Genomic DNA, 16770 nt, shown 5'->3' with positions numbered 1-16770 from the left:
GGCAACACAGAGCCTAGCCCAAGTGGGTCCTGGTCCACAACTGCAGCTCTTGGCTGCTACTTCGATAGCCGTAAGACTCACCGACGTTGCCCGCTGGCCTGGATTTTCACAAGCACCTCCTTCCCCTTTTCAAGGGCACCCTAGTGAACTCCTGCTGGCACCGAGGCCCTAGAAGATTCTTCCCAGTGCTTTCACTGGAAAAATCCAGCAGCTGGAACAAGGAAGAGGCTGATTAGCAGGAAAGCCCAGGGTGAGCTAATGCTCAAGGACCCATTGCTGCTTTGCAGCAGCTCAGCGCAATCATCTCTGACGTGGTCTGTCAAGGGATTCTGGGGTCTGATCATGGCCGTGCTGTCCCTGAAAGCAGGGAAAAGCCAATGGCCCTGTTGGAGAGACAGGTATCTCCAAGGCCCATCTAGGAGCTGACACTTCACCAGAATCGTATCAGGGGAATCCCACTCTGCTGAGCAAGAGAAACAGCGTGCTGGAGAAAGGGGCTTGGAATAAAGGGGACCTTGCCTGGCCTCAACCTGGCACATTTTAAACAAGGATCTCAAAGCACTTTATACCCACGGCTATTCATTGAGCAGGGCTTGCACCCTCCGGTTACCACACACCCTCCTTGTAAGACAACATGTGGAATGGTGCACAGCCCAGGACAGCACATGTAAGAGGACACATTCTGGGAGCAGCTCATGGGGTCAAACCAGGTCAGGAGTCAAAGCTAGTTCAGCAGAGGATAAGAAGATGGTAAGAGCAGAGCCTTGCATTGCTGGATCACAATCCTAATCCACAGCATGGCGGAAGGGGGCCAGCATGAGGCCTATGCAGTGGGTTTAAGTGATGCATGGGCCTAACTCCGGCCTAGGAGAGACGTGCGTGGCTGTCTTTGGCCAGCTGTTCTTGGACCCAACGAGCTGGGACACCAGCCGAAGTTTCAAAGAGGAGGTTTTTTTAAAAAAGCAAAGCCAAGATTTTACATTTAAAAAAATACATAGAAAATTCAGATGGCCCTTGCAGTGCTTCTGTATCTAATTTAGAGGATAAATTCAATCTTCACATGGGATACAAAGGAATTTTAATCCTGATGCAAATGTAAACTTCTCCATAGTGCTGGCTTCCTCCATTATCCACACCCCCCTCTTCCCCCCCCCCCCCAACTCCCAGCTGAATCATAGCACCAAATTGCAATTTCTCCAAATTCCTTTATAGGGATTATCTTGAATCAGGTTCTTTTTTCCCTTGGGTGTGAGTTAAATCACAAATCACTGAGCCTCTGTGTTCAGGGAGCCAAGTCTCCGGCTGCCTGTGTAGTCAGGGTCAAAGTCTTAGGTTTCTTCTGTTTTCTAAGGAGAAACCAAATCCCAACCCCACTTGTCTGCTGGGTTTCAACAAACAAAACACCTTTAACTTCCTCTTTGATCAGGCACAGACCCAGGGGAAAGCCCCAAACAGGCTTTGAGCAAATCTAGTCTTTGGAACAGCCTTTAAACAAACTATTGTCACTGGCAGAGTTGTGGAGCTGTCCCTCCCAAGAGGTTAGAGAGACAGGGTGGGTGGGGTAAAAATCTTTTATTGGACCCACTTCTGGTGGTGAGAGAGAGAAGTTGGAGGCTTGTCTGTCTCACCAACAGCCGTGGGTTCAATAAAATATCACCTCACCCATCTTGTCTCTCCCCGATAGTAAGGTCAGTTAAGGGGGCAGGGGATTTTTTTTTTATGATGTTTTTATACCCGCAACAGTCCTAGTGCAGATGCAATTATACCGGTTTAAAAATCCTTTTACCAGTGTAGTTTATTTCATTCAGGGAACTGGTCTAAGTTAGAGCAGCAAAATCACATGTATGCTAGAAATTGGCCAATATAGCTATATGGCAAACTTCACAGCATAGACCAGGCCTTCCTCTTCCCTTTACCCCCTCCACACTGGTTTCCTGGGGGTCTAGTGGCCTCCAGCTGTTTCTGGGTCCTTTGCTGCCCAGAACTCTAGCTTGGAATCCTGGGGCTTTCTAACCCCCTCATGCTCCAAAGTGGGCAGGAGACCGTTATCAGTCACGTCACTGAATTCATGAATGGAAGGAGCTCGGCTACTCTGGTATGAGCGCGGTTCAAGTACCTGAGTAGAACAGAAGATACCCCCTCACACCTACCCCAGCCCACAGCCTCTCTCAGCCCTGCAGCCTGCTGATATTACACCCACTAGAGCAGTAGTACTCAAACTTTTGTACTGGTGACCCCTTTCACATAGCAAGCCTCTGTGTGCAACCCCCCTTATAAATTAAAAACATTTTTATATATTTAACACCATTATAAATGCTGGAGGAAAAGCAGGGTTTGGGGTGCAAGAAAGTGCATGAAAGGCGTACGGCCCACAGCCCATAATATTGCGTTTGGCTAGAGAAGAGAGCAGGTCACAGACCATCCAGGGAGCGTGGCAATTCCCACAGCCCCTCTACCCTCTGCACAACAGATACTCCACTTCCTTCTTGTTAAACCCAATTATGGCTTTAAAAGGGCTGGTGAATCCCAGAAGCACCTGTGTACAGGGCAGGGTTCACACATCAGCAACATTCCCTCAGCCGTGCACTGGTTCTGGCTACAGGATCTTTCCATGCAACAGCCACAGCAGGAAAGCTCAGTCTCAAGAATTCTCAGCAAGGGGCTCAGCACAGCCAAACCCAAGGATGCAGAGATGCATGGATGGGCAGAGCAACAAAGCACCTCTAGCCACTTCTGCCCCAAAGATCAGCCAGCCAGGTAGCCCTTTGGCAGTGGTTTAGTTCCCAAGCAGATGAGGCTGGGAAACTGGCTACTTCTAAGGGCTCTGTCTAAAGTGGATAATGCAACATAACTCACTTCTCTGCTGCCAGTTTCCCACCAAAAGCTTGAGCTAGGAACCTGCAGCAGGCAGGGTGAAAGATGGTCAGTTTCAACCAGAATTGCATGACAGCAATGGGCCAAGGGAAGAACCAGGGTGCAGGCACCGGGACGGCCTGAAGGGAGGAAGTAGGCTGGCTTGGGAGAATGCAGGGAGGGAAGGATTGGGTTTAAGGAGAGAAGATTGAGGAATTTAAACACAGAATTTGGGGTAGGACAGGAGAGAAAGTGGGTACTCATGTGGGGGTATTTTAATCCCTCCTCCAATGAATGCAAGCTCTGTCATGTGTATTCTGACTGCAATGCTGCATTACCATCAGACAGGCTCTAGTTACATGCTACCTCTGATGCTGGGTGTTCCCAGCCCCACTCTCTACCAGGCCATCTCAGCACATGGATTTCCCACTCCAGGGATCACGGTGTGTCACTCGGTTCCCAGGCTAGGTTTAAAGAATCCGTCTTTTTATGCTTGTTGCCCATGGTGACTGTGGACTGGCAAAAGACATGTTGCCTACCCGTAGGCACAGAGGTCATTTAAACATCTGCTCTTCTCCCCAGATTCCTGCCTTGGGCATTGGTGGCACCTAGGCCTCCCCTGTCCTCTGCCTGTGCCCTGTGGCACATAGACTAAAGATTTACAGTCCACAGGAGAGCTAACTAAAGTCCTTGGGTTTTATAGAGATATCAGATTAAATTTAATAGCCTATAATATACAGGTAAGACTGGAGGACCTAATGGTCCTTTCTGGCCTTGAATGCTATGAAACCATAAATAAAGGGCAGTATCTGCCCCATTTCTCAGCAAAAGTTTGATAGTAGCTGCTTTAGTGAGGTCTCCTGATTCCATTATCTTTACAGCATTATTACAGCACGTTCAGTAGTACATGATAAAATCGAATAATTTAAACCAAACTAAGGCTCCACACCTATGACTGAACCCAGTGGAGCTATTCCTATAGGATCAGGGCTTAGTGTTATCAAACTAAACGGGGTACATTTCTCCTGTACATACACCCAAAATACATTGATTGTAAGCTCTTCAGGGCAGGAGGGATCTGTATTTTGTGCCTTGTACAGTGTTAACACGGTCAGTGCTTCAGAAGTGCTACATAGTTTGTAATGGATTATCCAATTTTTGAACAGTGCACTCCATTTGCAAGATGCAGTCCTGCACGCTGGGCCTCCCAGTCATTTGGGGGAATGAGCAAGCTACAGAGAATAGTATTAAGTGCACTCGTGATGTCACAGTGGTGCTGCAAGAGTGAAAGGGGGCACGATGAAGTGAATACTCATCTGAACGTGTTTACCTGCTTGTTACACACAAAACTACTACTCGTACAAACAGCACCCAAGAAACTGGAGAAAAAACATGCACAAAGCAAACAGGAGGAAAGCAGACAGTACATGTGACAGCACTGTGTGTATGGTCACCTTCACTGCTGCTCCTGTTTAGGCATCGGCCCCTGCTTGTGTGGGTCTTTCACACAGCAATAAGGGATGAAAACCATTTTTGAAAACTAAGGAAAGTGTTGAGAGTAACAGCCGTGTTAGTCTGTATTCGCAAAAAGAACAGGAGGACTTGTGGCACCTTAGAGACTAACCAATTTATTTGAGCATGAGCTTTCGTGAGCTACAGTGATGAAGTGATGCTGTAGCTCACGAAAGCTCATGCTCAAATAAATTGGTTAGTCTCTAAGGTGCCACAAGTACTCCTTTTCTTTTTAAGGAAAGTGTGATTGCAAAACCACAATTGTCACAGGGCACTCAGACCGATCACGCTGAAAATACTTTTCACTAAAAACTATTAACTAGATTTCAAGCTGATTGTGCTACTTCAAAAGGAATTTGGGTTTCCCATTATGAAGTGTTGGTGTAATTATATCAGGATGTTTTGGATCACATCAGGAAAGCATTAGTGTGTGACATCCAATATACCTTGGCTTATAAATGAGATTTCTGGTATTTATTAGGTTGCCGACTGAAGCATTCTGGGACCTCTTCTACCTAAGGAGACACTCGCAATTGAGCAGTGCCCTGTGCCCTTGGATTGCTTTTTAACTGGGAAGGAGAGTACCAACTTTGTCCCCTTTCTATCACATCTGCAGGAGGTGAAAGAGCTGACTGCATTTCCCCACTCTCCTGAGGGTCCTTGGGGGTGAGAGAAAGGATAAATCTGGAAGCGGAACTGAATAGATCCAGTGCACACCCTTGCTGGAAAATTTGAGCCAACACTCTGCAAAAGCTTATGCTCAAATAAATTGGTTAGTCTCCAAGGTGCCACAAGTACTCCTTTTCTTTTTGCGAATACAGACTAACACGGCTGTTACTCTGAAACTCTGCAAATGGTTGGCGATGACCAACTTACACGCTGACAGCATGTTGGAGCCCCTGGTTCTTGCTGATTCCTGAAAGGCATCCCAAGAAGAGTCAGAAATAAAGGGAGATATTTCTGAGCATGGCCTCCAACAAAGGCATTTCCAGTATTCGAAGGATAGGCCATCCATACAGGCCAGTACTGCTTAGGCTAAGCATGTGGATGCATCAAGAGCTCACAGGGATGCAGAGGAAGCAAAGTTTCTCCTGAGTGTTGTGTCCCATCTCCTGTCTATGCAGCCCTTTGGTATTGCTGTGTCCTTAATTAAGGACATCATTGTCACACTGGCTTTTGGGAAACAAAATCTGATCAGGACTAGTGCACCTGGTGACACTTCTTAGCCACCTGGCTCTCCTGGGAACTCCCCTTCTCTCCTTGATCACATCCACTGTGGCTGAGTCCAGAGGAATTCCAAGTTCCACGTTTTATCCTGCGGGATACTACTAGGTGGTGTCATTGCTCTTCTCAGCTGGTGCCTCTTCTCTGATCAAGAGGGTCCTCAGGAGGGGACTGTGAACTGGATACTCCCCTCTGAAGCATGGATTCAAAGAATTCCAACTAGAGTTTTTCCTCCTATTCCTGCTTCCTGTTCGGAATCTGAAAGTTGCCCCTCCTCCCAGGGAGGGGCAGAGAGACTCCTGGGCCTGCAGGGTCTGGATTTGTGCTTCGTGCCCCTTCCTGGAGTATCAGCATCAGAAGACAAACAGATGGAGATGAAGGACTTCTGTACCTGGGTTTAGCCTTCCTGAGTACTGCAACCTTTCTAGGGGTCTTTGCTTTTCCCATGAGGACATGGAGAAAAAGCACAAGCCCAATGACCACAGGAACTGGTACCTGTTCCTCCTTCCCCTATCTCTTCTCTCTATTTTACCCCATGGATGCTTGCCATCAGATTCTCACAAGATCTCTTGTTGGGAGAGCTAAGGGGATCTTGACTGTGGGGGGAACAACCAGATATCCTGGTCTTGACCCATCTGCTGCCCAGCATTGAATCCCTTGCCTGCACTTCCTGAGAGGAAGGCTTTGACCAAGTGTGCACAAAGGGACTATCCCTGGAGAAAAATTGCTGCCAGGTCTGGGTCCATGATGGTAAATCCTAGGATTCAACACTGACTCCTCTGCTCAGGTGAAAACTTCCCAGAGAGATCAAGCTCCAGAGGCGTGAAGTTCTGGAACAGCCTTCCAAGGGGAGCAGTGGGGGCACAAAACCTAACTGGCTTCAAGACTGAGCTTGGTAAGTTTATGGAGATGAGTTTGCCTGCAATGGCATGTAGCCGACCTGCAACTGCTAGTAGCAAATATCCTCAGTGGCCAGTGATGGGAGGCTAGATGGGGAGGCTCTGAGTTATTACAGAGAATTCTTTCCCAGGTGTCTGGCTGGTGGGTTTGTCTATGTGCTCAGGACAACTGATAGCCATATTTGGGGTTGGGAAGGAATTTTTCCCTGGGTCAGATCAACAGAGATCCTGGGGGTTTTTTTTTTTTTTTGGCCTTCCTCTGCCGCATAGAGCACGGGTCACTTGCAGGTTTAAAACTAGTGTAAGTGGTGGATTCTCTGCAACTTGAAGTCTTTAAATCATCATTTAAGGACTTCAGTGACTTAGCCAGAGATTAGGAGTCAGTTACAGGAGGTTCTGTGGTCTGCAGTCTGTAGGAGGTCGGACTAGATGATCATGATGGTCTCTTCTGATCTGAGTCTATATGCTGGGACTGAACACTGGAGGGGAAGCCCCATGGCAGTGGGCTGGGAACACAGGGGCTGAGGTATCCCATGCACAAACTAGTAGCATGCTGCTGGGGAAGCCCACAGGGGGTTCAATGCTGTCTGGCCCCTGAGTCCCTTTCTGAGTCCTCTTCAGCCTTTTTTGCTTCTGAGGAGGAGAGGGAAGGACGGGAGGGGCTGTGTGGGCTACAGTTGGAGCCACACTCACACACACTGCGTGCGTGTTGTCCCATTCCTCAGAAGGGGAGCCTTCCTCCCCCCCTCTTTGTTTTGGGAGAAGGAACTGAAGCCTGCTTCAGGACTCTCCGTTCTTGCAGGTCTGGGTCCAGATTTGCTGCTCCGAGTTTGGCAAAGGGACTCCATCAAGGTCCCTGGCCCAGCTGAGAAGTGCAGGGCTCCTGATCACAGAATAGGCAGAGATCCCATCCAGGCACTCCACAAGTGGGGTGGAGCAGATAGCACACATCTGTGCCTTTGCCTTCTCCTCCACGCTGCACTCTGCAAGGGAGAGCAGGGCCACCAATGAGGTCTCAGCAGAAGAGAGGAACTGGACCCTTAAATCCTCAGCATGGGGAAGGCTGGAGAAGGCAAACTTACAGCCAAAACCTCTTTCTTCTCTTTATAATGCTTTTGCTAGTAAGGTCCAAGAAAGCTTTCTGCAGCTGTTGAGGCAGAACAAAAAACCAGCAGGCTCCTTAGTGTAGCTGGCCATGCCCTCTTCTATCAGTGACTTACAGGTCTGGGTCTGCCTCATTAGCTGCATGCACACCAATAGTCCATCGATTAACAAATCTGAGGCTCATGTAGATTTAAAAAACCCCTCATTTTATAGGTGATAAACTGAGGCACAAAGACATTGGTTGTCTTGCCCAAGGTCACCCAAGAAACCTGCAGCAGAGCAGGGAATTGAAGCAGGGTCTCCAGAGCCCCAGACTATCATCATAACCACTGGGCCAGCTTTCCTCGCTTCTCCGTGAGCCAGGAAGCACCAAGCAGAATTTCAGACACAGGAAAAATCAAATTTTAAAAAGCTCAGTTAAAATTTATTCCTGTGCTGAACACCCATCACCATCTGGTTATTGGGAGATTTAGCACATAAATCTATGCTTAACTCAAAGGAGACGCAAGCTCCCTTTATCGTTTTTAAAGCAGACAAAACTGGAGCAGGCAATGGTAGTCCAGTCTGCATTTGTGGGCTGCTAACCATGTAGTGTGATCCTTTTCATAGCACTGGCTGCAATGCTCTCCACAGATTTTCCTTTTTAAACTGACCGTGCAACTGCAATGTTATTTCCATCATCAATTAGCTCGCCACCAGCACAAAGTTTAAAGGAAGACTCCAGCGCTTAATGATGATCTCTTCGAGAACTACAGAATTATTGAAAGAGACATTTGTGAAACTGCTTGCACAAGTCTGTCACTTGTCTTTATTTCCATTCTGTGGAATTGCTGTCTCACACTGGGACTGCTGTTGTAAAGAGACTTCCCAGGAAGGGCCTACTGATGCTAAGTAGGAATCAGAGAAGCAATGTCCCCATTAGAAAAGTATTGAAAACAGAAGTTCTATTTTTTTTTTTTATTTGAGTTAACGTTAAGAGGAGTTTAACCATTTAAAACATGGTCTGGGTTAATTTAACAGCTGGCTTTAAAGACTTGAATGCAGTTAGAAAAACACATTTGAAAACAGTTGCTTTAGAATGTCAAGGTGGCACCTTCCCTGCTTGATGGTTAACTACAATTCAACACTTTCTTTTAGTGCTCTCTTTTTAATAAGATGTCATGATTAAAATGTCTTATATCACACTGGAGTTTTCCTTTAACAAGACCAGTTCAGCTGAGGTTCGTCACATTGGAGAGAATCCAAACAGACAGTTTCTTACTGATAGGTTTCACAAATAGGAAGCTGAATCTCATCACTGAAATCAGTTGCCCCAGCAGCCACTTTCCACTTAGGCCTTGATGCTGCAATTGGACACAGCCCCCACCAACCCAGTGCAGCCAGATCCGATGGCAGGATCGGAACCCTCGGCATCAGCTCTTTAAACCACTAAGGACTTTCTAGCTACAACTCCTGACACAAGCCTTCAAACGTATTTCAGTGATGTGTGTTCTGAACACACACAAGATACAGTTGCTTAAAACAATAAACCAAGGCTTTTCTTAGAATGTGCTCATTTGTGCTGTTGAAGGTTTTGTAGTTTATTCTGTGTATCAAAATTAAAAGTGCCTTCGACATTACCCAGAAAAAAACCCATACTTTGGAGTTTTACAAATATTTACACCACAAAAAACAAAGGCTAAAGTTTGATTTGATCTTTGATAAAATTCTTTTTTTAAACAAGATAAACTCACCAACAAAAAAGAAAAATTTAAAAAAGCTCCTATGTACAAACACTTGGGAAACAGCAAATATCCACTGTAGGGGACGTGGCTTATTAGCAATGCTGGCTGGCCCAAACTTGCACACAAATTCTCAATCTCCTTGTGTTCTCCCTCCCCCTCCGGAGCAACTGATGGATCACATCCAGGCTCAACAGGTTTTGTATTTTTTAATAAAGTTTGTAATCCAATGGACACACAAAACAAAACTGCGCTGAGAAAACAGTTCCATAAATTAATAAGTGTTAGGGTAGGTGAGGAGGAGGAAGGAAGGTAAAAAGTCTTTGTACAAGTGTATAACACTTCCACTTATTGTGAGACGAGGGACAAGGAAAGGTAATGTTTAAATGAAGCGCACTTACAAATGAGTGACAATACAAAGTCTGAGTATGAAAATAAGATTTTCTCTGAAAACACATTTTTGGCACAGATTAAAAAAAAATGTATGTTGTGGGGATTTGATTTTTTTAAAGTCAGTATTATATATATTTATATATATTATATATATATATTTATATATACACACACGCCCACTCAGTTCTGCATATCCCACCAGGAAGGAAAATAGCTCTCCCTTTTGTTTTATTTTTTTCAGTGTAAACTGTACATCCCAGATGAAGAGAAGATGACTGCAGCAGAGGGAAGTGGAGGAGAGGAAGGGTCACATCCAAAAAAAAAAAAAAAAGATAATGTGTGAAATGATCCTTGACCCACAGATTTCAGCAGAAGTTCCCAGGTCCTGCGTTTAGTCCACAACGCATGTTAATGTGTGTCAAGACATCCATAACGTCACAGCATGTCTTCAACTGTGCAAAGGTCCAAGTCACTAATTTAGTGCAAAGGCAGTTCAGGTTCTTTTTTTTTTTTTCTTTTCTTTTTTGATAAAAAATATAGCCATCCTTTATTTTCCCCAAAAGGAGGCACAGAAACCCAATACCAGTCCGCCTGTTGAGTGCATCAGTTGTCCATAACCTAAAGCAATATGTAAACATACAAGGTAGCAGAATCACTACCCAGCAACAGTTTGATCGAGGCCGGTTAGGGCAGGAGGCTGGTAGTCTGGCAGCATTTTCTTGTGTCATTAATTTCTCTCTCTCTTTTTTGCTGCAGGGCCTTGGAAAAGTCAGTAACCAACAAACAGCTCATACCGATGCGATGACAATCATAAGGTGAGGAGAGATGTTGGAGATGCTGGCTAGGAGGTCTGGAGCTAGACGGGACAGGTGGCTTTCAGAGAATTCACAGGGTGGGAATATCTGCAGAACATAGGCAGGCTGGGAAAGAATGAAAAAATAAAGACAAGGATGAAAAAACAGCTAGGAACCCCTGTTTGTTTGTTTTTCCCATGAGCTCATTGGCAAGCACCCAGACAACTTATTTGGCACCATAATGAGGAAATCCTACCAAACAATGCCAAAAATTTGGAAGGTGAACTGTGAATCGCAAATAGTGTGACACAGAAAGCTTTGCCTTTTAAAAGCTTATATCCATTTTTAAAAAAGCCACCTTAAATGCAGTCCTTACTTCCCGCTCTTTGCTGGATCTTTAGAGGACCTAGGTTGTGATATCACACAGTGATGTTACCTGAGCTGCAGCTCTTCATCCCTAAAACTGAGCTTCAGACATTCTAGGAATCAATATCACCCATCAATCTTAGGCTGTCTTCACTAGCTGCATTGCTGGAACACTTCCTTGTAGACACTCAATACTGTGGTGGGAGAGGTTATCCCATCACTGTAGTTAATCCACCTCCCCAAGAAGCAGAAGTTGAAAGAATGTGTCCATTGATCTATCGAGCTAGCGCTGGCTACACCAGGAGTAAGGTCAGCTTAACTACATCGCTCAGAGGTTTGGATGTTTCACATCCCTGAGTGACATAGCTAAGTGAGCTGCAGCTCACGAAAGCTTATGCTCAAATAAATTTGTTAGTCTCTAAGGTGCCACAAACACTCCTTTTCTTTTTTGCTAACTTTTTAGTGTAAACCTGACCTCAGTTGGTGGAGGATGGGGGAAGAGATATGAGAAGCTGCACTTAAGGTTACAGAGCCTTATGTAAAGTGATCAAAAACTGGGACACTGGTGGCAACATTTTCTAGGGTTGCAGAATAGTCACACAAAAGGGCATTTTTTGAAAGCACATGCTCACATTGCTAAGGCCAGCTTCTGACACAGTAGCAACACATGTCTCAGAGGGGAGGATTTTTTTCCCAGTAACCGAGTGTCTGAATGGGTTTATCATGAAACACTAAGCAAGTGTCACTGATATTCATTTTGAACAAAGGAGCAGCTATGTGTCTATATTTATCCGACTTTCCTCTTCCACATTGTTCACATTGAACACTCATTCTAATGGACAGTGCGTTCCTGTTAAACACAGAGCAAATCTAACTCAGTGCAGCAATATGTATGGAACAAGCGTTTTGTAGTTATACAAAACACACTTTTTGATTGATGTAATGAAAACCATATTTCAGGTGTCCTGAAAAAAAGTTCCTGGGACATCACATGAAAAACAGGGAAGTGAGGACTTCAGATTTCTAATGTTCAAAAAGAGCAAAGATCAGTTTTGTTTTTAAAAAACAGAAATTTATGAATTAAAGCAGCATGAAAGGGCAAAACAAACTTTCTTCTTTTGTCTTAGCAGTTCACCGATAAGAATTAAATGATTTACTCCATTATGACAGGTTTCAGAGTAACAGCCGTGTTAGTCTGTATTCGTAAAAAGAAAAAAGAAAAGGAGTACTTGTGGCACCTTAGAGACTAACCAGTTTATTTGAGCATGAGCTTTCGTGAGCTACAGCTCACTTCATCGGATGCATAGCATATCGTGGAAACTGCAGAAGACATTATATACACACAGAGACCATGAAACAAAACTTCCTCCCACCCCACTGTCCTGCTGCTAACAGCTTATCTAAAGTGATCATCAAGTGATCATCAAGGAAGGCCATTTCCAGCACAAATCAAGGTTTTCTCACTCTTCCCCCCACACACACACACACACAGACACACATACAAACTCACTCTCCTGCTGGTAATAGCCCATCCCTCTTTGAAACCTCTCTTTATAATGCGCATGATAATCAAGGTGGGTCATTTCCAGCACTAATCCAGGTTCTCTCACCCCCCCCCCACACCCCCCCTCCAAAAACCACACACACAAACTCACTCTCCTGCTGGCAATAGCTCATCTTACAATGCGACCCTCATGTCTGTGATTGCGTGACCAGAGAGATTGAAGTGTTCTCCGACTGGTTTATGAATGTTATAATTCTTAACATCTGATTTGTGTCCATTTATTCTTTTACGTAGAGACTGTCCAGTTTGACCAATGTACATGGCAGAGGGGCATTGCTGGCACATGATGGCATATATCACATTGGTGGATGTGCAGGTGAACGAGCCTCTGATAGTGTGGCTGATGTTGTTAGGCCCTGTGATGGTGTTCTCTGAATAGATAACATTCATAAACCAGTCGGAGAACACTTCAATCTCTCTGGTCACGCAATCACAGACATGAGGGTCGCTATCTTACAGCAAAAAAACTTCAAATCCAGACTCCAGCGAGAAACTGCTGAATTGGAATTCATTTGCAAATTGGATACTATTAATTTGGGCTTGAATAGAGACTGGGAGTGGCTAAGTCATTATGCAAGGTAGCCTATCTCCCCTTGTTTTTTTCCTACAAACCCCCCCCCCCCCCAAGACGTTCTGGTTAAACTTGGATTATTGCTGTGCACATTGTAAGATGAGCTATTGCCAGCAGGAGAGTGAGTTTGTGTGTGTGGTTTTTGGAGGGGTGTGTGTGTGTGTGGGGGGGGGTGTGAGAAAACCTGGATTAGTGCTGGAAATGACCCACCTTGATTATCATGCGCATTATAAAGAGAGGTTTCAAAGAGGGATGGGCTATTACCAGCAGGAGAGTGAGTTTGTATGTGTGTCTGTGTGTGTGTGTGTGTGGGGGGAAGAGTGAGAAAACCTTGATTTGTGCTGGAAATGGCCTTCCTTGATGATCACTTGATGATCACTTTAGATAAGCTGTTAGCAGCAGGACAGTGGGGTGGGAGGAAGTTTTGTTTCATGGTCTCTGTGTGTATATAATGTCTTCTGCAGTTTCCACGATATGCTATGCATCCGATGAAGTGAGCTGTAGCTCACGAAAGCTCATGCTCAAATAAACTGGTTAGTCTCTAAGGTGCCACAAGTACTCCTTTTCTTTTTTCTTTTTACTCCATTATATTTTCACCAAAGAAATAAAAGCCTAGCATTTCACATGCTAATTCTTTCAGAGACACAAGCATGCGCCTTGACACTAAACACAAAAGGATTTTTTTGGTTGATATCCCATAACCATATAATGGTGTCATTTTAATTTCATTTTTAACTGCAAAGTTTCACTGTTTCCATGCAAATACCTGATTAGAGCCAGGGTTGGGAACATTGATGATTCCTGCAGCTTGTTTAGCCTGCAGGTAGCTGATGAATGCAGCCTTAAGTGACTCAGTCTGATTCACTACATCTTCCTGGTCTCGTCCACAAGGCAAGGCCAGTAATAGGCAGTAATCACTCTCCACCTGGGAAGAAAAGAGGACAATTAACAGTCAAGCATTTGCTAGGGACATGCCTGTTCTTGACACACATTCATTATCTTTAAACCTTTACTGGAAAATCCTTTCTTTGAACTCCTCGGGAATTAATTGGCTGTGGGTGTTGCGAAAGGCCACTGTAGACTTCTCAGCCAATTAAAAAAAATAGAAGAGACGAGACTATGGAAACTTCTCAGCTTCCAATGTACAAACCTAACAACTTCCACTTCCCATGTTGCTTAGACACTTCTGAGCTAGTAAAAGTCTGTTACATTGGTAAAAGACAGGTTAGTTTCAAGTACTCTTAAGGGTAATGTCTGACAAGTCTGCTATTGCCATTCCACCTTTCCGTACAGTGCAGAGTAACGTAAGAGGTGTGTGATCCCAAATCCACACCACTCCCTCACCTGAGCTAAGTGAAGACTAGACACCCATTAATGTTTGCATTTAATCCTTATGTCAAAGGAGACATATTTGCCCCTAGCAATATTTCAGAGGCCCCATCACTTACTGCAGACCACAAAGCAGTATGAATATTACCCCTTACCATCATTCTGCGTGCCACACCCTCCAACTGCGAAGCCTCCAGCCGCATGCGCTGAGCAATTCTTAGTGGAGGTCCTCCTTCAGGTGCTGGCAGGGACCGGTGCGCCAAGACGTTGTTACCAGAGACAAAGTGGAGCTGAACTGCAGCTGTGTCATTCTTTAGAGCCAAAAGGCCCTGCCACACGATTGGGTATTTCTGAAAATAAAGGATGAAAAAATCTTAATACAAACAAATGAAGGAGTAAAATAAAGATATAATGAAACACTGACAGGAAAGTGCTTCTACTTGTATTCAAAAGTGATCTTAATTGTGAGGTAAATCACATCTGTGTTGCTCATATGCTTTCAGCAGCAATTATGACACCAAGTATAGTGTTTTAAGAATGCAGTACATTTAATGCCTTCTCATAGTTGGTTCCCAACAAGGACTGATTTGGGCCACATCCTGCCAAATCATCAGTGCAACCCTTATTTCATCACAGTGGCCATCTGTCTGTCTATCCAAGGTCCCCATTACCTTAATATCGGAGAACCCAAAAACTTTAATACATTTACCCTCATAGACGTCCTGTGCAGCAGGACACTATATTACCCGCTTGTTACACTTAGTATCTCTGTGCTCAGTTCTCTAAGTGACTTGCCCAAGGTCAAACAGGAAGTCTGTGGCTGAGCAGGGACTTGAACCTGGATCTCCCAATTCCCAGGCTGGTGCTCTAACCACATCACCATCCTTCCTCTACCCACCTCTCTCTTCTCCTCATGCTCCAGAATCTAACATTTTTTTAAATAAATCATCTCTAGCCTTCATGGTTTGCAAAGATAATATTCCAAAAAGTGAACAGAATGGAAAACAAGGCAGCGATGCCTGCCTGAGTCTGTAGACAGTCAAACACTAACTCAGACTCACGGACTCTTCTCATTCATCTCAATGAGGTGGTAACTCTTATCACTGGACTCTAGGAACATCCATATAAATGGCAACATTGTTAACTAATTTCACTAGTGATAGAAGCACCCAAGAAAGTAGAGGGATGGTCACATTATGAAGAGCTGCACTACCTAATGTGAGTGGCACACTACATTTTGGTGTCACAAGTGGGAGGAGCTTGGCAGAAGACTACTGCTTATTTTTCCCCTTGCTCTAGTCCTGGTTCAGGCATTAAAAAAAAACAAGCAGCACACAGCAGCTCAAGGAGAAAGAAAAAGAGAGTGATACTTACTGTTAGAAGCTGAACCATATCCACAGGTCTCTGAGAAACAGAGTGAGGAGATGGATCTTGTATTAGAGCAGACTGAGGTTCAGAGCGAGACAATGGCAGCCCCAGTGGGGCCCCAGGGCCTGAAGTTGTAGGGATAAACAAAGATTGCTTCTGAACTGCCTGAGGCTGGTGAGGTGATGGAAGCTCCTGTTTCATTGAAATGGCAACAGGGGAAGGATAGGAAGTCTGGACCGTATCTGCCTGTGTCCTCTGAAGATGTACATGAGGGTCTATCTGTGCTGCATGCCTATTTACAGTGGTGTGGTGGGTTTGTTCAGGTCCTGCTGCCTGTGACCCCTTGGAGTCCTGGGAAATCTGAGGAGTTTTGCTGCGCACTGGCTGACTGGTATGTGAATGTTCACCTTCTGGCAGACCCTACAAAGCAATGATGGGAGAGAAAGGGAAAACTTTGGAGAATTCATGAATGGCACAAAACTCTCTCATTTAACAATTAGACTGTTGGGAAACAGTCAAATGATTTCTCCTGCTTAAATCCTTCTAGACAGCTATTTGGCTCTCAGTATGTTCCCTATCACTGTACTATCTGACTTCCTCACACCTATTAATAAATTTATCCTCACCACAGTAATGGGAGTTATCACCAGTATTTTATAGATGAAGGAGGAGAAGCACAGAGACTATCAAGCACAGCTGGAAACTGAATCCAGACCTCCCAAGTCCCAATTCAGGACCTCAAACTGCAGGACCACACCATCCACCCAGTGGATATCTCACTCACTCCCATGCTATTGGTCTGTATAATACAGTAATTACTGGAGAGGAAAATAGCTACAAGTGAAATTAACTCAAACCATGTTCCAGCTTGCCTATGTCGGGAATTGTTCCTCTCTTATATCACTACAACTAGGAATTTATAAAAGATTTCAGGCACTCCCAGAATGGAGCTCTGTTATGATAAAAAGAAAATAAACTAGGGGATATTCCCCCTTAATTCCTTCCCAGTAGCTTCAAAAAGGTGTTTATCCCATATGTCTCAAACAAAAATAACTGATTTTTAGCATTGTAG

The 16770-nt window shown here is 44.7% G+C and overlaps 1 protein-coding gene across 6 annotated transcripts in view; it reads right to left on the bottom strand.

Moving 5' to 3' along the window:
* Positions 1–10021: 10021 nt before the first annotated feature.
* Positions 10022–16770, bottom strand: part of SPEN (spen family transcriptional repressor) — a 148943-nt gene continuing 142194 nt past the window's right edge. For all 6 annotated transcript variants that reach the window (XM_074975295.1, XM_074975293.1, XM_074975296.1 and 3 more), the window contains 4 exons: positions 15705–16118; positions 14486–14680; positions 13768–13926; positions 10022–10626 (listed from right to left, as the gene is read on the bottom strand). In XM_074975295.1, coding sequence (XP_074831396.1) covers positions 10495–10626; positions 13768–13926; positions 14486–14680; positions 15705–16118 — 900 coding nt within the window. In that variant the 3' untranslated portion in view covers positions 10022–10494. The remainder of the gene's footprint in view (positions 10627–13767; positions 13927–14485; positions 14681–15704; positions 16119–16770) is intronic.

This window comes from Natator depressus, chromosome 18, assembly GCF_965152275.1.
Source record: "Natator depressus isolate rNatDep1 chromosome 18, rNatDep2.hap1, whole genome shotgun sequence".
Lineage (NCBI taxonomy): Eukaryota > Metazoa > Chordata > Testudines > Cheloniidae > Natator > Natator depressus.
Note: the sequence above shows the minus strand (reverse complement) of the source record. Positions and strands in the feature narration are given on the sequence as shown.